This window comes from Acomys russatus, chromosome 4 (genome assembly GCF_903995435.1).
Source record: "Acomys russatus chromosome 4, mAcoRus1.1, whole genome shotgun sequence".
Lineage (NCBI taxonomy): Eukaryota > Metazoa > Chordata > Mammalia > Rodentia > Muridae > Acomys > Acomys russatus.
The window spans coordinates 43,910,487-43,936,933 of NC_067140.1; the positions used below are offsets into that span (position 1 = coordinate 43,910,487).

Here is a 26,447-nt window from a genome sequence, read left to right on the forward strand (position 1 = left end):
ACCCCTATCATTTTAACACTGATCACACACGATGGTGAACTTGCGGCTCAGCTTCCTGCCGCCTCCTTGACCCAGGAGCACCATCAGCCTGCGGGCCTCGCCCTCCGCTCTCCCTCCTCTCCTGGAAACCCCGCGGCCTCGGGGCGCGGGTGGGGGTTTCGAGTGGGCCGGAACTACGCCAGGGGCGTGCAGGGCGCGGGGTCTCGGCAGGGAGCTCACAGAGAGCGGCGCCAGGGCGGCCCAGCTTCCTGGAGCTGTGCTCCTTTGACCCCAGTGGCAGTCCCTGTCACTGCACCGCTCGCACTCCCTTCGCTCGCCGCGCCCTCGCTGCCTCTTCTCGCCCCCTCGCTCGATCTCTCCCCAGATCGGAGCTGCTCGGGTCCTCTCCACCTCCCCCTGCAGCGACCCCGCGTCCCGCTCGCGCCGCGCCCCCGTGCCGCCCCCCAGGCCCTGGATCAGCGGCGGGGACCTCCGGGGTCGAAGGTTCTGGCCCGCCCGCGCCCCTCGCCCCTGCACCCCCCAGCGCTGCTCTGAGCCGGCTCTTGTGGCTCTGCGATGGCTCGCCCGCACACCCGGCGCTGAAGGCATCCCCGGGACCCGGAGCGCAGCCCGGGAAAGGTAATCCGCCCGGGGAAGGGAGGCGGAGGGCGGGGGAGGGGGGAGGAGGCGGCCGGCGGCCGGTGCCGGGCGCGAGAGGAAGGGGAAAAAAATGCACACACAAAGCGGAGCCCGGGTGAGAGGTGCCTTGTCAGAGGCGCGTGCGAGGGCGCGGGGGCTGCGGAGCGCGGCGGCCCCGCCGACCCTGAGGTTGACCGAGTGGACACTGGAGGACCTGGGGAGAGCAGATCCCCCCCCCACACACACACACAGCGAGAGCGAATTTCTTTCCATAGCCGTCCTCCCTCCCACTCCCCATCTCATCCTCTGTTCTCCTTCCCCATGACCTAGCCTACAGCCACCGACCTTTCGGGGTCCCCACCTCCCTGCCCCCTCCTCCGCCCCGAATTCTCTAGAAGGAGGGGGGGTGTCCGCTACAGCCGGCGGCTGAAACCCCGCGGCTGGGATGGGGGTGGGGCCCAGGAGTCCGAGGTCTGTTTACTAGAAAGTCCTGGGGTCGTGCGCTGCAGCTGCCCCGGCCTAGGCCCGCGTGCATTGTTTTGGCCCGAGCCCTGTGCGCCGGCGGCGGCCCCGGGCCAGGTGCAGTGGCTGGACGGTTCGCAGCAGCTTTGTGCTCGGGGCTCCCGCGCGCGCAGCGCTCCCGCGCGGACCGCGCTCCGACCTTAGTCTTCGGTCTAGGCGATCGCTGCCTGCCAAGCGAGGGAGCTGGGAGGCGGGGTAGGGCAGCGCGGAAAAGTAACCGTGGCCGCTCAATTTCTTTTCTACCTAAGCAGTAGTTGTGTGGTTTTTTCCACCCTACTTATATTTACATGTGCCAAGGTTGTTGTTTTTTTTTTGTTTTTTTTTGTTTTTTTTAATCTTTTGAATTCTGGGCTTTTGCGGCCTAGGAGGTGGAGATATATATATATATATATATATATATATATATATATATATATATATATATATATATATATATATATATATATATATAATTTTTTTACTAGAGGTTCGAGAGGGCGTTGGAATCCCCAGCAAGAAAAGAGCACAGAAAGATGAGCAGTAGGACTGATTTATAGCGCACCCCCGATACACCCGGAATTAAGAGCGAATGAGGGTCATGAAAAATGTGTAATTGATTTGTGATGGTAACCACATTAACAGGTCAGGGTGGGGGAAACAAACACAACTTTAACTGGAAAGGAAAGACTTCCAAAAAAAAGGCGGCAAGGCGGTGGCCTCCACACCCCGCTCCAGCCTGGTGGCTGGCTGGGTCCCTTCACAACCCAGCCATTCCGGGGAAGGCGCCTAGCAGCTCCCGGACCGAGCGCGGAGACGGGTGCTCTTGGTGCGGAATCCGGCTCCAGTCTGTGCTCGGATATGCCAGCGCGCTTCAGAGGCTTGCGTCCCAGAACAGGGGCTACTATGCCCCACCTAGGAAGGCAGCGGCGTCAGAAACCATTCTACGCTGTCCTAGTAGGTCCCCAGCTAGGAGAGAAAAGGTGTAGGGTAGATGCTTAGCCAACCCTAGGGCAGAGAGTCTAGTATCCTTACCAGGACCAGGCAGCGAGAACAGGGCAGGGCAGGGCATGTGAGTGAGTGAGTGAGTGAGTAAGTGAGTGTGTGTGTGTGTGTGTGTGTGTGTGTGTGTGTGTGTGTGTAGTAGCTGCAGCCTCCCACCTCATCTGCCCAGCCTAGATTTAAAACAAACAAACCAATCCAAAGTAGAGAATTCTGCGCCCCCACTCACCCCACCATATATAGACCCCACGCTTTGTCAGAGGCGCAAGAGAAAAGTCGTGCCCTCCCTCTCCGAAAGAATGTGCCAGCTGGGTGTCAGCAGTGCTGGAGACAAGTTCAGGTGTAAGTGTGATTGGAAGGGAGGGAACTTAGTGGACAGAGGCACGTGGAACTTTGTCAGCATCTCCAGAAAAATAAACTAACGGAGCAACTGCAGAGAAGGCGTGTGGACATCGCTGCCGCATGCGGGGATGAGTAACTGGAAATGGGCATTAAAGAGCAGGGACCTGAGTTAAGAAGGTTCTTGATCTGTGAGGCAGAGGGAGGAGAGAAAGAAATTTGGCGGGGTTGGACCTGGGACGAACTCCAAAGTCCCTCCACCCAGTTAGTGGGGCGGCTATCTTCCTGATTAAAATGACCACCATTCTTTAAGCAAGGAAAGCGAAGTCCAGGGCTCATTTCTCTTAGGCTTGGCTTGGACGGCAGGGGCAGGTCAGAAATTGTTGCTTTGAAAGTTTAGGCAAATCGGACTTCTGGTGTCTAGGAGATGGAGACAGTTACTTAAGCCTTTAGTTTTTAATCCCTTCCTTGCCAGCAGACTTTAAGAGGTTTTCCAAGTGGGTTCTTGGAAAAGAAAATTTCCAGTCCTACCGCTTAGGAAGTGACTGCTGTCTAGGAAAAGCTCAGTGTGCTCACGTGGGCTTTTTTTTTTTTTTTTTCAAACAGAAACTAACACCAGCGTGAATGCTTGGCAGTAACAGTCCTGTTTAGATTTTTCTTTAGGCATTTGGGCATCTTGTACTGTGTGCCTTTGTTTGTGGATAAAATGCATTGAAGTATAAAATTAAAAGAAGAAAGCTGCTCCCTTTAACTGTTGAGAAAAGGATGTGCTTGGGAGGGTTTACAGCCTGAGTATTTGAAGGAAGGAGATGCTGCTTCTTTGAAGGTTAAGGTGGGATCCTTGCATCGTTCAAGCTCTCCCCCAAACCTCATGTGAAGTGAAGAGGTTTTGTTCATTTTTTTTTTTCACGGAGAGCCCCACCCAATTCCACATACACCAGTCTCAGGATATGTTCATGTTCGTTTTGAGGTGTGGATGGGATTGAAAGTAGCTTTTTTTTTTTTTTTTTTAAATAAGCCCTCTCTTGGCTTGTCTGTAAAGGTGCTATGAAAGTTTTGAAGCTCCCTGCCACAGTCTGACATTTCCTTCAAAGGACATCAGATTAAAGAAGATAGACCCGGCAGGTGCACTGTTTCGATAAAACATTTGAAAGGGAACAAGGCAAAGATGAATTCAAATGAGGTGCCAGCCACCCATTTAGCCCTTCAGAATTGCAGGGGTCTGGGCTTGCTGATAGAGAGATATTGTTTGCCTTGCTGGGGGCAGAGGTGCAAAGAGGCATAGGTGTTTCCTGACAGAAAATGAAAATCTGCAGGGTGACTTTAGCATAGAGTGGACCACTTAGAAGTGGGACTCCGGTTCCTAAGTTCAGCCTCTTGGCTTCAATTAGGATGGCTTAAGAGGGTACCCTTCTAACCACTTTGAGTCACTGTAAATACTCAGTAAGTGTATTTTATTTCTGGCCTATACTCTCTTAGTTTAATTAGTAAGTTTTCTCTCCAAACATTTAGATTCTTTCTGCCAAGGGGTACAGATACTGGCTCTGAGGTCATAGTGGCCTAGACATGAATTTGGTTTCTGTTGCCTCTGAGATGCTCTGTATCTCACACAATAGACATTGATGGAAGAAAAATAAGAATCGCCATGCAATTTTTATACCGTTCTCTAATTTATGCAAACACTAAGTTCTCGTATTCTGAAAATGTGTATTTTCCCCCTCTGTGCTTTGATGGCTAACATTCTTTTTAATGACAGTCATTTCTGTAACAGGAAGATGTTTTCATTTGTATTTACTTTTCAGCAGCACGCAATTATGCAGCTCCGCGCTTCAGTTGTGTCTCGGCACTTTGTGTCTCAAAAGAGAATTACAGCACTTGGAACAGGACTGCAATTTGAAGCAGGTGTTGTGTTTTACTGTTATGCAAAAATAACAGTAAAATATAATTGTGTAGGAAATTAAGGAAACAGCTGCAAACTTAGTATGAAAACTGCTACATTATGATTGGTAAGCAGTTCTTGATAGATATCTTTATATCAGAGGAGCAGGGCAGGGTTTGATTTAGCTAATCCTACTGGTCAGATAGCCTATCAACTAGTACTTAAGGGAGCCATACCTCCCATGAAGGCAGGAAGAAGGAGAAACCAAGGTAACATTTTGCTGAAAATGTCAAAACACCAGAACTCCTCTCTTGGCTGTGGGAATATTCTGGGAACAGAGGCCAAGTGGGTGTAACCTAGCTTGCTTTACTGATGTGAAGACAACAATCTTTTGAGTAGAACATCCTGGAATTTCTTAGCCCAGCTAGCATATGGAGGCCTACAGGAGCCCTGAGTTGCAAAATAATAAAATAAATGGCCTATGGCAAGCCATCTGCCTTTGGTTCGATATTTTAAGGTGTTTCATTGCCAATTCCAATCTAATCTTATTATTCTAAATATTTTTATTTGAGATAGCTGCTAAGATTTCTGGAGCTTAATGGTGCACATGGCAAATGAATTTGGATGCAGTGTTTAGAGAGGAGAGCAAATTAGCCAAGGGTTATCCAAGGAGTGTGTGGCGCCTCCTCCTTCCTTCAGCTGATCATCGATTGCAACAACTTCAATGCAAGGGCTTGTTTCCCTCCATCTTTGAACATCTGCTATAAGAATAGACACCTTTATTTCCATACCCTGTGTGGCAACTAAGAGATTGACACTTACAAAAAGAATCAGAACTGCTGAAAATTTCCACCTCCTAAGAACTGCATAGCACCAAGAATGAGGCCACAGATGTAATGGCTGCCCTCCCTAAATGCTCCTTTAGGGAGGGACAAGGGAAGTCAGGGTTACAAGGTGACTTATGATTCTGTGAGCATCTGGCTTTCCATTGAGTGACTGGAGTATTGAAAGAAAGCGTGCCACAGCTAGCTCTTAAAAGTATTGGCCTTACCGTAAAGTTCTTGGCCAGAGAGAAGTTTGTATATACCAGCCATGTGTATTTAGAAAAAGTGTCTCAAGGCGGATTTATGTGTAGCGTGTGCAGTATGCTCAGTTTTCTGTTCATGAGCACAGAACCTTAAGTTTGCATTTGTCATTGTGTTCTGTGGATTGTAGAAGCATCAAGATTTCAAGTGATTGTATAATGTGATACCAATTTTGTAAGAAGCAAATATTTCAATTAGCTGGAAGGCTTGGAAGAGTCTTCAAGCACAAGCCATTTATAGCCAGACACCATGGCAACTGTGGATTTGGTCCCTCTGCAATCCACGCTAAGTGCCATCATTATAATTAGAGAGGAATTCTTAGTTTGAACTTCATTGAGACAATTCACCAGCATCTAGTTATACCACCTAGGGTGCAACGTGCATTGTAAGGGAAATGCAGAAAAGAGTAGACAAGTTACAGCCACGAGGACATAATAATGTTTTTTTTTGTGTGTGTGTGTGTGTGAACCAGTTTTATATCTAGATTGCAAACTTAATGTTTTTTAGAACCATCTTACTCATTGTTCTTATTTTAAAAATTTATATACACACCTACACATATATGGTTTTTTTTTTTTTTCTTCTAGAACGTACAGTGGTATTGATGAGTAGATCCTTGGATTCAGAGGTTGGCTGAAACACACCATGCCTGCTTCCAGCTTTTGCTCCGGAGAGTTGTGAATTGCTAATGCCTATAGGGAGGAAGGATGGCACATGGGATTCCTTCTCAAGGCAAAGTTACCATAACGGTGGATGAGTATAGCTCAAACCCCACCCAGGCATTCACACACTACAACATCAACCAGAGCAGATTCCAGCCGCCACACGTACATATGTAAGTATTTCTCATGAATGTAAAACAGAAAAAAAAAAAAAATAGCAATCAAGAAAAGAGAAGCAAATTGAAAGAAAAACTAGTCCCTCAACATTTTGCTAGGGAGAGTGGAAGTCAATGATTTCCAAAACAGATGGGTATCTGTGGTTTTAAATGTAGCCCAGGAGGAACCCTTTGCATCTGCATAACTATTCACTTTTTTTTTTTAACAGCACATTCTACAATAAAAAGAAGCTAGGTCTTCAGAGTCTCTGAAGGATTATGATGAGAACCGCGAGGTTAAAGAATCTTCCTAATGTCACATGGTGGATGTTAGCAATGTCATCTCACCCTTAGTTTGCTCTACCAAGTATTGCTTACGTCCTTGATGAAATATTTCTCTTTAAATTTTCTCCAATCTTTTCTTACACTTCACCCTACTAAGCCTTGACATTCAGCTGGGAAATAGGCCTAATTGGAACTAATCGTCCAGCTACTGCTAAACCCATTGTCTCGCCTGTTGCTAGTGAAACATGGGCCTCGTTGTGCAAGACTTGAACAATGTGGGGAACAAAGCCATAGGGGAGAATGGAACAGTTGGTCTCAGGAATCTTACTTTTTTTTCACTCCCTGATATTACGGAAAACATGTCTAGCTTTAAGCTATTTAGGGAGAAAGGGTGGGAGAGAGCCAGAGGCAAGGGCGGCAGAGCACCTGGTCACACAACAACGTTTGTCTGGTCCTCTGCTGCAGGAGTACCAGGCTTTTGGTGGAAGGGGCAGGGGTCATCATCTCTCTTGTTTATTCAAGGCCTGGTGCCCGTTCTGTAGGGGCTCCCTTCCGATGTCTAACATGAGTCTTTTGTGGCGGGACTGGATATCTTTGACCACCATTGTGTAGTCTAGAGAGAAAGGAGGTTAGGATTTTGTTGGCTATTTTTACTTTTGGCAGAATTGAACTCAGGGCATGCCCAAGTCACAAGCTCTTTATTCCAGTAATTGATTTATGTGGGCATTTTAAAAATGCCCTACTTCTCTCTCTCTCTCTCTCTCTCTCTCTCTCTCTCTCTCTCTCTCTCTCTCTCTCTCTCTCTCTCTCTCTCTCCAATTCAGAAACATTAACCAAATAGAGCAGTATTTTCCTTGATTGTCTGGATATTAGTGTAAATAGTGGGGTAGTGTTTTGTAAGTAAGCTCTGGACGGCCACATAAAGTACCTGTGATGAGGTTTATGCAAAGTGGGAAAAACCAAAACAACAGGCTTGGATGGGGGAAAAATACCACTACCACCACCAGCAGCAACAACAAAAATCCCAATGAAAAAGAAAAAGAACAAAACCATCTTTGCAAAGGGTTGGTTTCTAAGAACTTCCTGCTGGCTGTTATGGGAGACTCTGCTGGTGATTATGAGGGACTGCTCACAGAATATAAGACAGAGGTTTGTAGGTGATGTGTCCTCTCTTTTTTGAGATGGTAGGTTTTCTGAACAATAAATACGTATTTGTTTCAAGTACTCCTTTTACTGTTTCCATTTGTGTTATAAAATCTGTGCATGGCGCAGTTTGGGGATCCCTGTAGCTTGCTTTGGCAGGCTGATGTTTGTGTTACAGAATCTCAGGGAAGTCTGGGGATCTTGTTTCCAGTGAGGCGGCATGAATGCTGCTCTGCCCAGATTCCTTGGGAAATGAGTGGAAAGTTCGGCTATTGCCAGGCTCTGTAGACACCTCTTTCTTGCCCTTGACCACAGGAGTCCACTGGTGAACTGTGACTGCTTGCTTAGAGTTTTGAAATCATGTAAGCTTAGAACAGATCTTAGATACAGCTATGGAAACTTTGAAAGGGGTCTCTCTGTCTCTTTGTCTCTCTCTCTCTTTCGGAGGGGGGGGGAGCTAAAAACAACAACAACAACAACAAAAGGGACTTTTTAATGGCAACCTAGACAGCAGTGGGGCCTGTCACCAGACTCCAGCCTGGGAATACATGGGCTCCTCCCAGGAGGCTGCAAGTGGGTTTTCCCTTTCATTCTCGCTCAGCGTGGCTTCCTCTCACCTGACAGCACCTTGAGCCCCTGTGTCAGTGCCTTTGAGTTGGCTCTTTCTCATAGCTGGGGCTCTTTTCTGCTCTGATTGTCATTGAGGTTCTGAGCTAGTTTAGTTTCCTGCAACTACCGGAAGCCTCTTGTGTTCTGTCTTGTTACTTCCTTCCCAATTCAGGGTGATTCTGTGCACCCTAGGTAGTTGTCTTTTAATTTCTAGGACTTCTATTGTCTGTCTGTCTATTTATCTATCTATCTATCTTTCCTTCATCTGTTATTATCTTTTGCTATCTGTGTCTAACATCTGTCATCCACTATTACTTTTCTATCTACCCAACTATCATCTATCATATTTTATCTATTTAGTTTTATTGAAATAATTTATTTTCATTTATTATTAATTTGTATCCATTTATAGATCTATATATTTATGTAAATTTGCATTTATTTTATTATCTTTAAGCTAGCAATATCCATCACTTACTTCATATATCATATTTATCTATTTATCATATCAAACATCATAATATTTTCTATTTTATTATTTTTCTATCTATATTAACTATTACTGTTTTCTACCAATCATATATCACCATCTGTCTGTCTTCTGTCTACCTACCTGCTTACTTGTCTGTTTGATCTTCTGATCAATACATTTGATTGTGTGTTGACAGGCGAAACCAGGGTCATTCTGGGAGTGTGAAGGTATGCTTTGCCAGGAGTGTGGTTCCCCATCCCCTCAGCCCTACCTGCTCATGGAAGGGTCTGCCATTGCTTGGCAGGGTGATGGCCAAGCTTGTGATGATAGCCCCTGGTGGGTTGTAACTTGTGATAGCCCCTGGTGGGTTGTAGCTTGTGATAGCCCCTGGTGGGTTGTAGCTTGTGATAGCCCCTGGTGGGTTGTAGCTTGTGATAGCCCCTGGTGGGTTGTAGCTTGTGATAGCCCCTGGTGGGTTGTAGCTTGTGATAGACCCTGGTGGGTTGTAGCTTGTGATAGACCCTGGTGGGTTGTAGCTTGTGATAGACCCTGGTGGGTTGTAGGCGCTTGGGCATCTTCCTTGACTGCAGTCATGTTCTATTTTGGTTGCATTAAAAAACACTACCCTTTGTCAAAATAGACACTTTCAGTGACCAGAAAAATATCTCCGTGTGTTGAACCTAAAATTTCTCCAGAGTTTTGGGAATATCCCAACATGTCATGGCAGAGTTTTGGTCCATTCCTATAGCGAGTTTGTCTTTCCGCTTGAGGCATTACATATGTATTTTGCTGCGGATTCTTCAAGCATTCACTTTGTTTTCTCACTCCCATCTAAGGTCTATGAAGGCCCTTGATAAATCCTAGGGCGCTTTGTCTTCTTTTGTGTGCCCTAGTGGGAGCAGTGGGTATGGCCTGATGTGGTTGGTCTCAGCTCAGCTCTGTATCTCGCCCTTGTGCAGGTCCCCCTTCTGATCAACCTCCCTTCCCCAGGCAGCAGAGTATTGATTTGGTAAAATAATTGCACCAAACGACAGGCATTGTTTTCAACCGTGACTTTTAAGGCTGCAATGAAAACAGTGCCACTGTGAGGGACAAAATAAGAGGCAGTCTCCATCATTATGAAGCGTACCTACTTTAGAGCTGGGCTTGAAGAGGTTTGGGGTTAGTCCTTATCTGTTAAACTCTAACAAGATTGCTACCAGACTTTCTAAGAACCATCGCTTTGAATTTGCTTCTGACGTAGGATTTTCTTTCTTTCTTTCTTTCTTTTTTTTTAAGTAATCCTATCTGGCTTTAGAAAAGAAATATCAAAGCACAGCTGGAGTTAGTAGACCAAAATGTAGCCTAGAATATGAGTCTTTTCTTACTCAGTCTTGATTATACTGGTAGATGAGATGACCAAAACCTAGCAATTAATAGGTCTTCATGTGCCCACAAGCCCTTCATCTTTCCCGAACAGAACGTTGACAAAGGTATTTAGTGTTTTTAATGATGATTAGAGAAAGCATTAAAAGAACCATTTTGGTTCTGAAGACTTGTGTTTTTAATGAAGGAAAGCCTAACCATACACTCTAAAACTGTGTTGATAAGGCGTCTCCAGCCCTGTTGGTTCTAGTACTGGAAATTCGACTATGAGAAACAAGGCAGGATGGTCAATCACACTACTGAGATTAATTTATATTCTTTTTCTTTTTTTTTTAATTTATATTCTTTTTCATTTTGTTTCGTTTTGTTTATGCACTTTGCCTTGTCCACACTTTCAGTTACTAGGGCCCCAGCATTTTCTTTCTTCCCAGCTCTTTACCAGACTTTAGGAAAGTGGCATCAGGTGAGAGTGGCTGTCACCAGTGGAATGTCATTGTCTTTTTTTCATCTGTAAGGTGAGGTTGGTAAAAGGTTGTGAAAGTAAAGGGGTGCAGAAGAATTCTGAGTGGTACCCACTGTATATCTAGTGCCAGTGATTTTATGAGTGTCTGTTTCACTGACTCCGAGTTTCTTATTCCATTCGTATTTGCTGCTCTATCCAGTCACTGATCAGTTTTGTCTTGTCTCCTGAAAGGAGTCACTGGGGGGCACCATAGAGGCTTTTCCTGGTGGGATTTGGGGTACAGTCTTCTGCATTGTCAAGGTTAGCAGGTGATTGAGTGCCTGTCAAGATCATAAGGAGCCAGGAAGGTCTTTATACCTGCAGCTACACCAGGAGAGGAGCAGCCCCAAATGGGTAGAAATCCTATACCATGTGGCTGTTCAGTGATGAGCACCAAGCTTTTCCTTCTCCTGGTTGGGCCTGACTTCTGTGCCCCTGTCAATGTCTCTGGCTGCCCTACTGGTATTTGTGGTTAAAACAGACACATGTTTAGCAGGATTGTTGCAGGCTACCTCAGCAGAAGAAAGGGGATATGACAGCTGAGAATGTGTAATTATGCCTCTTACTGGCTTGTTGGGGAAAAATGTGTGGTTCTCAGTATTGTCATCTATGAAATGGGCTTAATGTCATAAGGCTTGTTAACCCTAAATGCACCCCTTTCATTGCCCATGCCTGCGGTTACCACCAGCATCCTTCGGGTCAGACAGGACCAAAAGGAGGTGCTTGGTATACAGATGTGATGCCAGTTGTGTTTTTGTGTATTCATGATGACCACAGAATTCAGAAGCTTCTGAACTTTTTGGCCATATAAAACATGTCAGGTCCAGCTTTGTTCTCGTTGCACTGTTGCCTTGTATAGCATTCATCTGTCCTGTTTGGGCACTGAAAAACCAAGATGTGATCTTTTGAGGTGCCTGAACAATCATCTCAGGACAGACTCATATAGTTTTAACAGATGTTTCATTTGATCCGAGGTTTCATTCTTTGAGAATGTGGTAGGAAGCACATTGTTTTCAGGGTTCTGTTAAGTAGCCATAGTTCAGGAAAAAAAAGGAGAGTGAGGTGTGGATGTGAAATATCCTCACATGCACCTGTCAGAAAAACTTGGCTACAGCTCATGATGCCTTTTGGGGGTTGTGGATGCCATGGCATGTGGGGCCTAGCTGAAGCAAGTTTATCACTGCAGGACAGGCCTTGCGATCTGCAGCTCAGCAAAGTACCTTCTTTGCTTCCTGATCCCCAAAGGGCAGAGTGTGGTCAGGCGCCCACTGTCATGCCTTCCCCGTCACAGCTGATTGGATCTCATCATGCCGCCAGCCAGAACAGATCCTGACTCCATTAAGTCGCTTCTTGATGAGTATTTGGTTGTGAGAACAAAACAGCAATGCAGTTATTATATAAAACGATGTTTGCTTATGTATATAAACTCGTGGGAAGGACAAACATCAGTTTTACCGATGATAGCTTTCTTAACCACTTGATGTCATTATTTTGGGTACTGACCTTTCTACGTTATGGACTTAAATATAGTTGGAATTAATTTTGTAAAACTACTAGTACTTTTATGTTATTTTTTTCAGCAGAATGATGATTTGTCTTTTGTGCTGTGTTTTCAACAAGGTTTGTGTTGAAGGCTTACTTCTGTTTATATCTTCTCATTTCTTTGGGTCTCACTTAGCTTCCTAGGGTGACTCTCTCTTCTTTATAACGCAGTCAAGGAGCAAGCCAGAGGCTGTTCATCTTGTTCCCGTGTGGGAGAGCAAAGACGATGTCAGTCATACTGTCTCCTTCCTAGGCCTCTGGACAAAGAGACTTTTAAAATGTTATTTTGTTTGCTGTGTGCGTGTCTGTGTGTGCGTGCCCTCGCGCACACGCACGTTCACGTGTGCCAACGTGCATGTGAGTGTGAGGTCAGAGGGTAACCTTTGAGGGTCGTTGTTCTCTTTCCCCCTTATTGGACGGTGTCTCGCTTGTCCCACTCTAGACTCCAGGCTCGCTGGCCCATGAGCTCCCAGGACATTTTCCTGTTTGCTGGGTTTACACATCCCCCTTTTTTGTGAGTTCCGGAGGTTGAGCTGCTGTTGTTGGGCTTGTATGGTGAGGCAAACACTCCTCTGACCCCCACCCCCACCAATGAGCATTTCACTCACTCAGTGAGGAAAGTTTTAAAATGTGTCTTAAACCCATTCTGAGAAGGCAGCAGTGACTAATCGTATCCACAGCTTGCTGTCACTCACACAGGAGTGTTTCAGGGACCTTGGATTCTGGTCTTGTTGGGGTCTCCAGGGAGCTAGGCTTCTCTGAACTCTGGGCTGCTCCCTAGCTACCAGCTCCATAGCCTTGAATATCCTCATCTTTTTCTGGAATTTCTGTTCCTTACCTTAAATCCATGGGGAAAGAATATTAGCGGGACATTGTGGAGACGCTGTGTGGGAAAGAAGTGATCTTGAGCTGTCTGTCACATTGGGGAAAGTAGTACCAGTGAGTGAGTTAATGTCTGGGGTTCAGCAGAACCTCTAACAAGGTAGGTATTTATTCTTTACTTGCAAGGCTGAGCTGCATTAACTGGTTGTGCAAAGTCTAAACATACACTTCTCTCAGAAAGCCACATTTTCTTTCTTATTACAGGCTTATCACTGGCCTGCACTAGCCTGACCATAAGTTATAAAAGTATTTTCAATCTGAAATTTGCCTTGTATATACTGAATGGTCCTTTTTAGTTTGCACAAAGAACAGTGGCTTCCTTTTCTTTCCCTCTCTGTTTTTTTTTTTTTTTTTAAACATAAGTTCATTTTCTATGCACACCCCCAGGGCACCATCTTGTGATCTGTGACAGTTGGACTTCATTTTTCAGCTAACTTTCCCCTTATTTTGCAGATATCTCTATTTGCATTCAAGTGATAACAGTCTAAGATTAGGTATTTTGTCCACAAGGGTTTATTCTTAGGAACCTCGTTGTACTAGTGTATAACCGGGTAGACATGTTTTGTCCTTCTTTGGCAACTGGGATACCAGGGAGAAAAAATAATTTAGCAAATAAAACCATCTGGGTTTTTTAATTTATTTATTTGTCTGGGTCAGATCTGGATTTTTTATTTGTGTGTACATGTCTCTTTGTGTATATATACATTTGGTGTTTGTGCACATTCAAGTGTTCTTAAGTATACTGGGGTGTGTTTATTTATGCACACATGTGTGGTTATTCGTATGCAAGTGTTCTTAAATGTGCTGGTGTGTGTGTGTGGCTGTGCACATGCAAGTATTCATATATGTGCTGGTGTGTGTGTATGCACACATGTGTTTTTAAATGTGTTCTGTGTGTGCATATGTGTGTGTTTGCATGTTGTGTGTTTGTGTGTGGGGGCCAGAAAAGAATTGTGGTTGTCATCCTCAGGGACAGTGTCCAGCTCCTTTGACACGAGGCCTCTTATTGACCTATTGCTCACCAGTAAAGCTCAACCGATTGGCTAGTGAGCCCTAGAAATGCTCTAGTCTCTGCCTCCCCAGTGCAGGGGTAACAAGCATGAACCTCCATTCCTGGCATCTTTATGTGGTTCTAGGGATCAGTTCCATGCTGTCATGTGTGGGAGGCTTGCCTTTTCCTGCCAGGCCATCTCCCTAGCCCTGAATCTGTTAGTCGGTCTTTGTTTTGCTCTATACCTCAGACTGACCTTAGATAGCCCATCTTCCCACTTCAGCTTCCAGAGTTCCAAAGGGCTGAGCAGCACAGCACTCAGACACGTCTGTGTTTTTGTTTTCCATATTTGGGGCACTGAGAAAGGTGATAGAGAAAGCATGCCCACAGTTAGTGGGCAGATAGGCCATGATGCCTGGAAGTCCACAGGCCAGCCTTTCACAGTGGTTTCTCTCTCCTGATTTACGTTCAGGCTTTTTCACAGCTTCTTTGCCTGAGATTCTCTGATGGAATGACAGGATGAAGTAGGTGTACAGGTCATAAATTCAGCTTTAATTCTGAGATTTTTTTAGAACTTATGAAGGTGAGATTTTAAGATGTAAAAGCATGGTTGATACTACTCAGCCTTCCATCTCTTACTACACCGAGGGCCATTATGAGGCAAAGTCTTCCGCGTTCTGAAAGGTCTGTGTGTGAGTGTACTTCTTCTCTTCTCAGGATTTCCTCAGGTCTCTTCTCACAGCACACCAGTATGGCTAGGCGATACCATATCAGTGTAGACACCCTGAAGACCACTGTGTCAGTGTGGCTTTCTCTCTCGGCACACAGACTTCCAGTCTAGTCGGTGTGGCAGTAGTAACTTGAAAAAATGGTTGGATTTCTTGGCCCTTGTGGTATTTGGGTTCACATATTTTTTTACTATTTGCTTTGGAGACTTTTTCTCTTCAGCTTCTGTCATTGACAACGAAGGGGTGAAATACATAGGCATGTAAGAAAATGCATTTTTTTGCAGTGTTTCCGATTTTTTCCTTTCTTACTGTAAATCAGGAATATAAGCTATTCTAGTTTATGTTTAATATTTTGTCCCTTTTTAGTGTTATGTGCTTTAAAAAAAAGGAAAGCAACAGCAAGGCAGACAAGGTGGCTCAGAGAATAAAGCTGCTTGCCACCAAACCCGATGCCTCGAGCTTGCTCTGCAGCACACACATGGCAGGAAGAGAGCACTGATCCCTCACGTCGTCCTATGATTCCCGCAAGCCTGCTGTGGCACAGGTGCACCCCACCCACTCCACTGCCTTTAAATAAACAAACAGAACATAGGGAAAAATGTATTAAAAGCAGAGAAGACAAGCTTCACGAGCATTCAGTAAAGCTAACAGACAAAGTTGTAGTGTTGCTCTTAGAAACCTCAGCAAGAGCAAGTGTTATTGGTGTTCCAGGCTTGGCTTCTGTAAAAGACAGCAGGACTCTGGTTCATAACATGGACCCTGCTCAAACCCATTTATTTATTGTACAGACAGCCCATGAAACCTTCCAGCTCAAAGATTTGATAATTCTTGGATGACGCAGATGCCTTTTCCCATCTTGCTGTGGGCTATTTTGGCATTGACGCTGGTTGGCTTAGTGAGTGCATTACTCTTAGTTGGTTTCAGGGATCTGTGTCACAGTCCAGAGATTCAAACCTTTTACATGTTGTTTTAAAATGTGCTTTGAACAAAGACAAACAGCTGAAATCAAGAAAAACTAACTCCTCGAACTACGCAGCCTTAGCATGCTTTGCTAATTCCTTGAAAGATTTATTAGCCTTTGGCTGTGACATAGACATTTTACCAGCTCGGTATAAGTTTTGAGTTTTTTTGGGAAAAAAAAATCTCAATTTTCTCTCAGTCGGATTTGCTCTAATATTTAGAGATAATATGAAATCATCAAGTGGTGCATGTGTGTGTGTGTGTGTGCGTGACATGTGTGTTTGGGAGTTTGAGTGAACATCTGCATTTATGTATTTATGGGGAGGGTACAGGTCATCTCTACCTTAATTTTTTTAAAGACAAATCTCTCCCTGTGGCTGGAGTTCACTGTCTGGCCACTGATCTTCAAGCACCTGCCTCCATCCATGCCACAGTGCTAGAGTTACAGGCATATGCTGCTGTGCCCAGCTTTTACATGGGCACTGGGGCACAGAACTCAGATCCACATGCTTGAGAAGCAGCAAGCACTCTATCTACGGAGCCATCTACCCACCCTGTATTTTATTTTATAATTACAAAAATCCCCATTGCTCTTATCATGCTTTCTTTAACACATTCTACTTTTGAAACATATCCAGTGCTCTCTCTCTCTCTAATATATATATTAGAGGATATATATATATCCTGCTTGGATCAATGTTATGTGTGATATTTAAATATTTGTGTTTCTTCAAGATTTATATAGTGAAATTCTAATGTCCAAATCATAATATTATGAGGTGGAGCCCTTGGGAGGTGGCTTGTTCCTGAGGGTAAAGTCCATATGAGGGTGCAGTAGAAGGATGGTCATCTTTGAGTCAGGAAATGGACCTTCATCAGACATGCAGTCTGCTTTGACCTTGAACTTTCTGGAGAACATATAGTAGATATATCCAAAGATCAGAGCTCTGATGACCTGGCCGTGGCTTTCACACTGGGAGAGGATCAGTATCCATGAACTCTTTGGTCAGCAAGGAGATGAGAGAAAAATGCCTGGGTTTTCTTGAGATCACAGCATGACTCAACATATCAGTGAGTCTACAAACGGCTGGGACAGCAACTTTTGGTGTGTTGTTGACCCATTTTTATTTCCGTGATGGAATGATATTTTTTTTCAGGCCATTTTAGATAATTCAAAACTTAACATTTGGATTTCATTTTCCTTTGTAAGTCCGTGTGACACGTGGTGAACTGTGAACCGGCTTTTGAGAAACATAAGAAGGCTTGAAGCGATGGTGTCCTGAGTTCACCATCCGTTAGGACCCGGGAGATGTAGTGTATGCCTGAGCCCCCACTCTGACTTCTGCAGCCTCGCTTGTTTTCTAGCTTGCTTAACCTCACATTTTGGGCATGGCTGGTAGCACTGAAATGTGTTTTGAGCTACCAAACCTAGAAAAGGGAAGAATGGGGAAGGGTGGATGCTTGGTGAAACTGGACAGGGAAGAGCTAATCCCTTAAGAACCTTAAATCTTAATTCATCTATACCGCATACCATAGAGTCTGTCTTCTTCCCATCCTGAGGTATCCTGTCCTACCTTGAGATAGGAAGGCTTGGCTGTTCTGCTCTGTATCACATAGAGACCCCTGTTCTCTCTGAACTCCAACAGCACGCCCCTGATAATCCAGAAAGGAAGAAATAACCCCTGGGAGATGGTCTGTGCCCCACTCCCGCCCTTGATGATTGGTCCTGGATGGCTCCTTTCCCCTTTTCCACCCCACCAGGAGGCTAATGACCATGGCACGCTTCACTGTTTATCTTGGAATTTGATACCATCATCTTGGCAACCGAACTGGGACCTTTATTGCTTGGATTGTTTGTCATTTGTTGTTAATTATCTGTTTCCATAAATTCTTCACTTTGAGAAAAAAGAGAATGTTTTGAAATATTTCCTCCAACATGTAAGCAGGGCTTCATTTTCTGCAGACAAAAAAAGAAAGAACGGTGCTCTTTGGTAACTCAGAGCCACCAAGTGTTCTGTTTTTTTTGTTTTGTTTTGTTTTTTTCCCCTACAGGCTCAGCTAGACCCTGCTAATTCAACCAGGATTTGTGCTGAAAGAGCCTTTTGCTGGGGTGGGGGGTGGGGGGAGGTGTTGGGGCGGGGACAGAGACTAAAAAGAACAATTTAACTTTACATAAGGGCTTTGCTTTGGTTCTAAGCTCTTTATGCGAGAGCTTGGCTTTGCGCTTGCTGGGGTCACTTCCCTTCAGCTGGTCTGAACAGCTCAGGGTGAGAGAGCCTTCTGCCTATGCGTCCTCTGGCCATTAGAGCACTTTAGTCTGGAGCTCACACTGCACAGGCAGGGCTCACCATGTTATACACACGCAGTGCTGTTTTCTGAGGTGCTGGACCCCAGGCTCGTCTCAGCATAAAGGGCTAAGTAGTAGAGATGTGGGAATGTGAGCTTGAGTGCTTGTGCTTTAAACTGGGGAGTTTGGGAATGGTGTGATCATTGCAAAGCAGAAATGTGGGCGCAAGTAAAAGTATTTGTGAAAAATGAAAACATTGGGGAAGTCGTTAGCACAAAATATAGACAGACTTCAGCTGACCCCTTCCTTGTCCGCTTTCCATGTGCTCTTCATGTTTAGTCTCTGCTACTGAGGACTTGTCTTTATAGACAAGATATTTTTTAAAGAATTTTTAAGAAGGGAAAAAAGAGAGGGAGGAAGGGATGGAGAGAGAAGGAGGGTGTGTGTGTGTGTGTGTGTGTGTGTGTGTGTGTGTGTGTGTATCAGAGAAAAACTGTGGGAGTCATTTCTCTCCTTTCTACCATGTGGATCCTGGGGCATTGAACTCAGGTCACTAGGCTTGGTAGTAAGTGCCTTCACTATAGAGTCAGCTAAAGGCTGCTGGAGAGGATCTTAGTGTTGTGGCCCCCCCCCCGCCCCCATTACCAGCAACAGGGACAATGACAAAATGAGTAAGGTCGTTTTTGACCATGCGTGCGGACCTAAGTTTGATCTCATAATATCTATGTGTGTACATGCATGCATATGTGTGTATTCATACACACACACACACACACACACACACACACACACACATATCTAATTAGAATTTTTTCAAGTAATGCTGAGTGTGGTGACATGTACCTTTAACCCCAGATCTCAGGAGGCAAAGGCAGGCTGATCTCTGAGTTCAGGTCCAGCCAGGGCTATGCAGTAAGACCTTGTATTTAAAAGAAACCTAGCATTGGGAGGTAGAGACAAATGGATCCTAAGAGGGAGCTTCCTGTCCAGATAACTTGGCTGAATGAAAGTTCACGTCATTGAAGCGTCTTATCTCAAGCCTGCACATATGTGCCCATGGCCACTAAGCCCCTCCAGAGTCGTGTTCTCGTAACACACATACATTATAAATATTCATTTAAAGAGTATAGTATCTATACCTTTTCTGCTTTTAGAACTTAGTAAAGCTTTCTTTAAAAAGTAATGCTGAGGTTCTATTAGATGATGCGTGGTGCTTATGCAGCATGATTCAGTTACTGTTATTAATAGTGCTATCATGATTATGTCTGTGGCACCAGCACTCCAGCAGCCTCAGTAGCAGTAGTATATGGTCTGCCGTTACTGTGGCTTTTTTCCCTGCTCTTACATTTGGTGTGCTGGGGCACTTTTAGGGCAGTACTGCCTCCTAGGAGATCTTGAACCGGGACAGAGGAAGTGAGTCATGGTGAACTTTCTGACAGGACACAGACACTCAGTGAACACCATGCCCCCTACTCGTACAGTACACCACCTGGCCAGGGGCCAAGGGATGGGATGATGTGACTCTCACTGTGCCTGTCACTGGGTTTGTGGAACCAAAAGGGCAAAGAGGCTTTTCCCAAACTCGTAAGCAATGAGGTTCCCGTTCTGTCCCTGATGTCAAGCAGTGTTTGTTTCTAAGCATTTTGCTTTCATCATCCTTTTTCTCGCTCGTAAGGGATTTTTTTGAAGTGTCACATATAAAAAAAAAACTTTAGGATTGAGTAAGTATTCAAGACATTAGTGAACTTAACAGCTGTTTATTAGAATAGGAGATTGGGGGATAGTGGGAATTGGGGAACAAACACCTTCTGATTGCTCTGGGGGAGGCTGGGAAAAGGATTTAACACTTCAGATTTTTGAGAAGCCATTAACCATCTGACTGGATCGGATTACTTGACTGCACATCTGAAACTCGAGACTCTTGCCCTAAACCATGCAATTGAGTTAAGCTCAGAATCCAAGGCCTCCCTGTAAGCCTGGCCTCTGGGCGAGCCACATTCTTGATCACAAAATTATTTCCTTTGAGAAGAGCAAGACTACAGAGAGGTTTTCATGGCCAATTTAGTCTGCATGTTGGTGCCAGCCAGACATTTGGCAATGGTTAATGCCAGCTTTGGTGAGATGTCCACTGACATTTCCCAAGGTCTTCAAAGCTGTCTGGATTCTGTGCTGACATTGAAGGAAAGCTGCATTTCAATTCCTAGACACTCTTTATTTCTGGGTTTTTTTTTCCTAATGGAAGAGGTATGGTGGGTGCCCAAGATCAGCAGGCTGGTCCTCTACCCTCAGTACCAAGTCTCTGAGTGAGCCTGGGGCTCTACTACCATTCTTGTCACTTTTCTCTGTGTGTGTATGTGGGAAGGGGTGTGTGTGTGGTTGGAGGTTCTCATGTTAGCCCAGCCTGGTCTTGCATTGGCTATGTAGCCAAGGATGACTTTGAACTTATGATCCTCCTGCCTCAACTTCCCAAATACTTGGAGTAAATGTTGAGCTATTGGACCTTGTTTGTGTTTTACCAAGGATCAGACCCAGGGCTTCATGTGTTAAACATGATGTCTGTGAACCGAACTACGTGGCCTGCCGCTGTCATCACTTTTTAGGGAAACCCTCTAGCTTAAACTCAGAGTGTTGATAACTAAGACTTACCTCCAAAGTATGTTTTCTTTCTAAAGATTGATTTGTGTGTGTGTGTGTGTGTGTGTGTGTGTGTGTGTGTGTGTGTGTGTGTGTTCTGCCACATGTGTGCAAGTGTCTGAATGATACACAAGAGGACATCAGATCCCTTGGAACTGGAGTTAAAGGAAGTTATGAGCTGCTTGACAGGGGGACTGAGATCCCCTCCAGAGGAATAGGACACACTTGCTCCTGATCAAAGTGTATTCTCCCATTGTGAAACATTGCCTTCCACCAGGCTGTAATCTGAAGATAGCACCTCTGTTGACTGTTCTTGTTTTCTTTCTCATACTTGTATACCATGCCATGGTCTTAGCTGGAGTCTGGGCAACCTTCCAATACCTGTTGAATGGAGCTGCGTTTCCAGGGTTTCAAAGGTGGTATGTGCTTCTCCAAGAAGTCAGCGGCATCTGGTAATATCCCTTCACTTTGAGACCATGTACTTATACTTAACATTGTAGTTAGTTTGCATAAAAGATAATTTAGGAAATTCTCTCATATGGTTTTCAGGATGGAGCTGAAAGATCCTCAGTACTTGGGTGGTTCCTACAGTAATGCAGCAGTCTATTCTGCCTCGGGTCAACTCTGACCTGGTTTGCAACTTTCCTAATACGGTGACCCTTTAACAGTTCCTCATGTTTTGGTGACCCCCCCCCACAGCCATAAAATGGTTTCCTTGCTAATTCATAACTGTAATTTTGCTACTGTTAGGAATCATAATGTAAATATCTGTGACCCCAAAGGGGTTGCAACCCACAGGTTGAGAAACACTGAATTAGGCCCTAGAGATTCAAAGTTCCTATGTTGATTTGTAACTTTAAAGGTGAGGGAAAGCATAGTGTTTTAACTCAGTTACTGCTCATGTCTTGATCCTGTTGGAAGTCAGTGACTGTGGACTGAGGGTTAGAAGTGTGAAATTAACTTAGATCTATCTATTTCTGCCCATGTTCTAGGAATCTGGCTAGCAACTCCCTACTCTGTGGCGTATACTTGCAGGGAAGACTGAGCAAGCAAATGTATTAACTGCCATAACAGGAATCATGAGTTTTGTATAAGGCAAACTGTATTCTGTACTTCTGTGTTTTTAGCAGATCTTCTGTAGTTTTTGCAATAGTACATTCATTCTTTTGTCTCAAAACTTTTTTAAGTTAGTAAAAAAAAAAAAAAAAAAAAAGTAATGGGTTTCAGTACGATATTTTCACACATATACACAATTATACTTTGTTTTTATACAGGTCCCCTACCCTCAACCCCTCTACCCTCAACCCCTCTACCCCCCAACCCCCTACCCTCCCCACTCCACCCCCCGCCTTTCCCTCCTCATTTGTTCCTTTCTATATTCTGAAAGATCTCATAGGTGGTCATGGCAGTGCACACCTTTAATGTCAACACTGAGAAGGCAGAGATAGTCTCTGTGATTTCAAGGCCAGCCTGGTCTACATAGTGAGGAAAACAAAACAAGCAAACCAAAAGCTCTTATAGATCCACTGTCTTCACAGAGTCTCTGATTACAACTTTGGTATTATAGAAACTGGAAAGCCTTTTTAAAATGGACTTAAAGGGAAACCAAATAAAAGCCAGACCAAGACTGTGGCAGAATTTTAAGTATGAGCAGATGATTAAAAGAAGTAAACTCCCCAGAAAAAAAAAAAGAAAAGAAAACCCTTCTCTAAAGTTCCCATCTTAAGAAAGAATTTTACATGGGGTGGAAACGCTCAGGAAGGAGAGAGAATAAGAGAGTAATGCTGCGTTGCATTGTAAGCCCTTTGGGAGTAGGAAGTTTTTAATTTAGGTGACTGAGTCCAAGTTTTCTCCCCAGCTCTTCCTGGGCTGTGGCTGCCCCAATGGGTTGTGTAATTAGCCTTTCTGGCCATGCCCTTTGGCTGAGGACCTAATTGAGTCTCTGGACTTACAAGCAGGGTTAGAGCTGGTGCAGCTTTCTAGCCTGCAGGTAGACACACTTTGATGGACCTGCCTCTTTGAAAAGTACCCATAACAGCTGGCAGTGACATTATTTGGGTAAAGCAGGGTTTAGTAAGTGGGGAGTCAGTCCTTTTTAGTATATGACAATCTCTCTAAAATAGAGAAAACACCAAAATCCACACGTACAATTTAAATGAGCCTGCATTGTGCGTTATAAATATGCACCGGATGCCAAGTAGAAAACACCGGAACACTCTCTCAGGATGCTGTTAGGGCCAAGCGGAATCTCATTAGGGACAGCTTCAAAGATCAGTTCCTCGTGTCCATAAAAACAAGTGTAAATTATCTGGTGCGCGCCTGCTGTTAGTGGCTGTGGTGTTGCATTATGCATGATTTGAGATTGCACAGAGGAGGTGGGGCAGCACGGAGTTCACAATAGACATGGGGATTTCTCACCTTTGTGTGTGTGTGTGTGTGTGTGTGTGTGTGTGTGCTGAGTCTACATTTTGGAAATTTATTGGTGTGTTTCAGCTAATGGAGGATGCCATATATAACCGGCGCCTACATTTTTGATGAATTGGAGTCAGTTCAGAGAGGGATGATAAGGTCTGAGTTGTTTATAGGAGCCACCAATCCACTTAGATTTGTGTATCTTGTTAGGTTACATGTGGATTGGGCGAGGGCATAGGAAGGGGGTCCTTGTAGGTAGAATCCAGTGAATTTGTTTCCGTCCTGTGCACTCTCTCTGTTTCTCGGCCTTTCTAAGAGTGGAAGTGTTCAGAATTTAAGGAAACATGGTAACGTTTGACATAAAAGGTGTAGTAGTTCTGAAATAGGTTTTGAGATCTAGAATTATATTCTCAGCCTTTATTGCTTGAGGAGTTAGAGACTCAATAGGATGTAGTGTTCGGGAACATGGGCTGAAGCAAATCTGAGTCATCCACTGTCTGTCAGGATAAGTACTTAGTAGAGTTCTTAAGTGTGGGCAGCTAAACTAGTCCCCTGTAGTACCAGATGATTAGGAGAAGAAAAATCCCCAGGATAAAAGAAAACTTTAAATGTCTAAGTGCTTCCCCAGAAAATGGAGTGATTCCTGGTCACAGGGTTTTGTTTGTTTGTTTGTTTGTTTGTTTAACTCAGTTATTATTTATGTAGCCATCCTGTTGTGTGTTATTTATTGAAGTGAACTTTCCTGTTTTCTTACTTGTAAGTGGGGGGGGGGGGGATTGTTGTGTTCCATCTGAGCCAGTGGAAATGTTAAATGAATTGATGTGTATATCTTACCTACGTTTCCTGGGCTGCAATACGTCTCGGGGAAGTTTTTATTTGCTTGGATGTTACCATCGTTAGCTTGTTAGGAGGCAGCAGGTTTCCCAGTGTGCCCAGGGATGTACAGGTGTGCAACCCTGAGCCTGCGTTCACAAGCCTCTGTGGTTTGAGTGTGTATGTACTCCTGCATGCTGAAGCTGAAGGCAGACAACCTTAGGGAGCAGTTACCTTAGGGATAAGTAAGCAGGGGGAAACACAGGCACAGAGAACTATGTGACCCTGAGGAATGGTAAAGAAATAGCCAGAAAGGCTGCTTTCCTGTCTCTTGCTGGGAAACAGTGTCTGTGCCTTCTCTTGGTTGTGTGTGCTTTTTTGGAGCCTAGTTCCAGAGCAGAAAAAGAAAAAAACCAAACAAAGTCAAAAACACTTACATGAGAGAAAGAGCAAAAGGTCAACCTTACTTGATGTCACATGACTTACTCCCATGATCATTCTAGAACCAGTTACTTTTGGTTTTGAATTGACAACTTGTCGAATATCTGCATTGACAGTTCTAGATGTCAGCAGTTTCCTTTCTGGAGTAGAAGCTCTTTGAGGAAAGGCTAGATGTTGGCTCATCTTGAATCCTGCAGTGCCCCTGAACCCTCCTTTATGAAGTGCATCTCACGCCCATCACTGAAGTCTTCAGAAGCCATTTCCTCTGTTAGATTGGCTCAGAGCCATTTCGCTGTGAATCCCCTCTGCTGAGAGATGTCACCCACATCAATATGCTCACTCAGTCACTCCTTTATTACTTACCTTGCTTGCCTCAGATTTGCTCTTTATGGTTTCCCCTCTATTTCCTGTCACTTGCTCATTAATGTGTTAAGGAAGGCTTATTTTTGGCACATCTCATATGGGACATTAAGTAATAGTTGGCTACTTTGGGATTCTACAGTCCTTTGGCACAACTTTTTTTCCCCATGTGAGAAAGAGAAATTGTTTGGCCGCATATTGGGGTGATATTGAAAGTGTCACAATTAGTTGATCAATTGACTTATTGAGAGTAGCAAGGGGAACAGAGACCATGGCTGTACTGTCTGTCTCCTATGCATAAGATAGTACCTAGTATATGAATAAACTGGTATTGACAGATGAGTGAGTTTAACAGGCAGAATAATGTAGAACCCTAAACCACCCAGTCCTCATTAATTATGAAGGCAGTCAAATAAGTCATGATTAAACAATATCTGTTAAAGTCATCATACATAATATTAAGGTTAGGACACACACATACACATGTATGTTCACTGTGAAGGAAACAGGAGTAGATACCTTTACCTGTTAACAGCTCAGAGACATTGAGAGGACCACAGAGGATGGCTGGTTTTCAGTACAGTGTGCCCCTTCATGACTCTTAATTGGCTTCTGATCTCTAGGGAACCCACACTTAGAGGCAGACAATACATGCTGACTAAGGCAGAGAGTCAAGGGAGAATTTCTTTAACACCATAGCTAAAACAAGCCTTTTAAGGATATTGGACTTGATTCTACTACATGGCCTTTCGATGTTACATTTAAAGTTTCCCCAGGAGACATGCACCAGGACAGTTAAAAGGTTCTCAAGTCTGATTCTTCTCCTAAACCTGAAGGAAGGTAGGTTCCCTGTAGGAGGCACCATGCAATGGAAGATTACATTTTTAAAAAGTATCCACCTTTCTAAGTTGGCAGAGCATACTTTGCTTTCATTTCAGAACATTTCTTCCTGTTCCTGCCACTCTGTGCCCCTTTTCTCCCTCTCAAGTCTGGCAGAAGCTCCTGGCCCAGTGGGTTCTATAAACCACTGCCATTTCTCACACTGAGCTTGTACACACTTGGACAGCAGTTGCATTTTTGCTAGGATGTGGGAGTTGAGAAGTGCGCAGCCATATGCCATGCACTTGGATGGTGGCTTACATTCCAAACAAGTTAGATGCTTTCTGGCCCTCAGCTTGTGCTGTGGGGGGAAATGAGCAAACCTTCGTGTTTCTAGGTCTTTCTGTTTGGAGACAGGAGGATAGAAGGTTGAATGTGTCAACCCAGTACATTTTATATAACTCACTTTGCATATTGTTTTGAGACCTACGTAGGGTGGCAGAGCCTAAGATCTAGGGTAACTTGAAAGTACCTCCTCTGTTTGAGACATTCCTAGATGTTATTGTTTGAAGCGATGTCTCTAGCCAGAAAGAAGTGGTGCCATTGCTCAGAAAATTATTTCTCTCCATCGCTGCTTTTGGCATCCCTTGTAGATCACTGAAGTGTGTCACCCTCACTGGGGTTTGAAAAACGCTGTGGCCACCCCTTCTCTGGGTAACATTTTTAGATACAGGCAATTTCCTTCTTGGAAAATGTATTGTGGCAGGTGGGAGGCATCACATGAAACTTTTTCATGTTATAGCAGCAGCTGGGCCCAAGTTGGCTTGGCAGTGGTCCTCTTTGCCTAGGATGCTGCTGGTCTAGCTGTCAGTCAGGCCTGAGCCAGATGCCTAAGTTGTAAGTATTGTGGCTGGTAGCTGAATATTGGTTTGCTGGCCATGGGAGGTGTGTGTGTGTGGGGGGG

General features: G+C 44.5%; 1 protein-coding gene across 3 annotated transcripts in view; it reads left to right on the plus strand.

Moving 5' to 3' along the window:
- Positions 1–364: 364 nt before the first annotated feature.
- The window catches only part of Mpped2 (metallophosphoesterase domain containing 2), a 165,469-nt gene continuing 139,386 nt past the window's right edge, over positions 365–26,447 (plus strand). Inside the window, exons 1-2 of one of the 3 annotated variants that reach the window (XM_051144292.1) lie at positions 365–618; positions 6,009–6,256. In XM_051144292.1, the coding sequence (XP_051000249.1) occupies positions 6,129–6,256 (128 nt within the window). In that variant the 5' untranslated portion in view covers positions 365–618; positions 6,009–6,128. Of the gene's footprint in view, positions 619–2,406; positions 2,461–6,008; positions 6,257–26,447 lie in introns of those variants that run through there. The other 2 variants (XM_051144293.1, XM_051144295.1) reach the window with 2 other exon arrangements.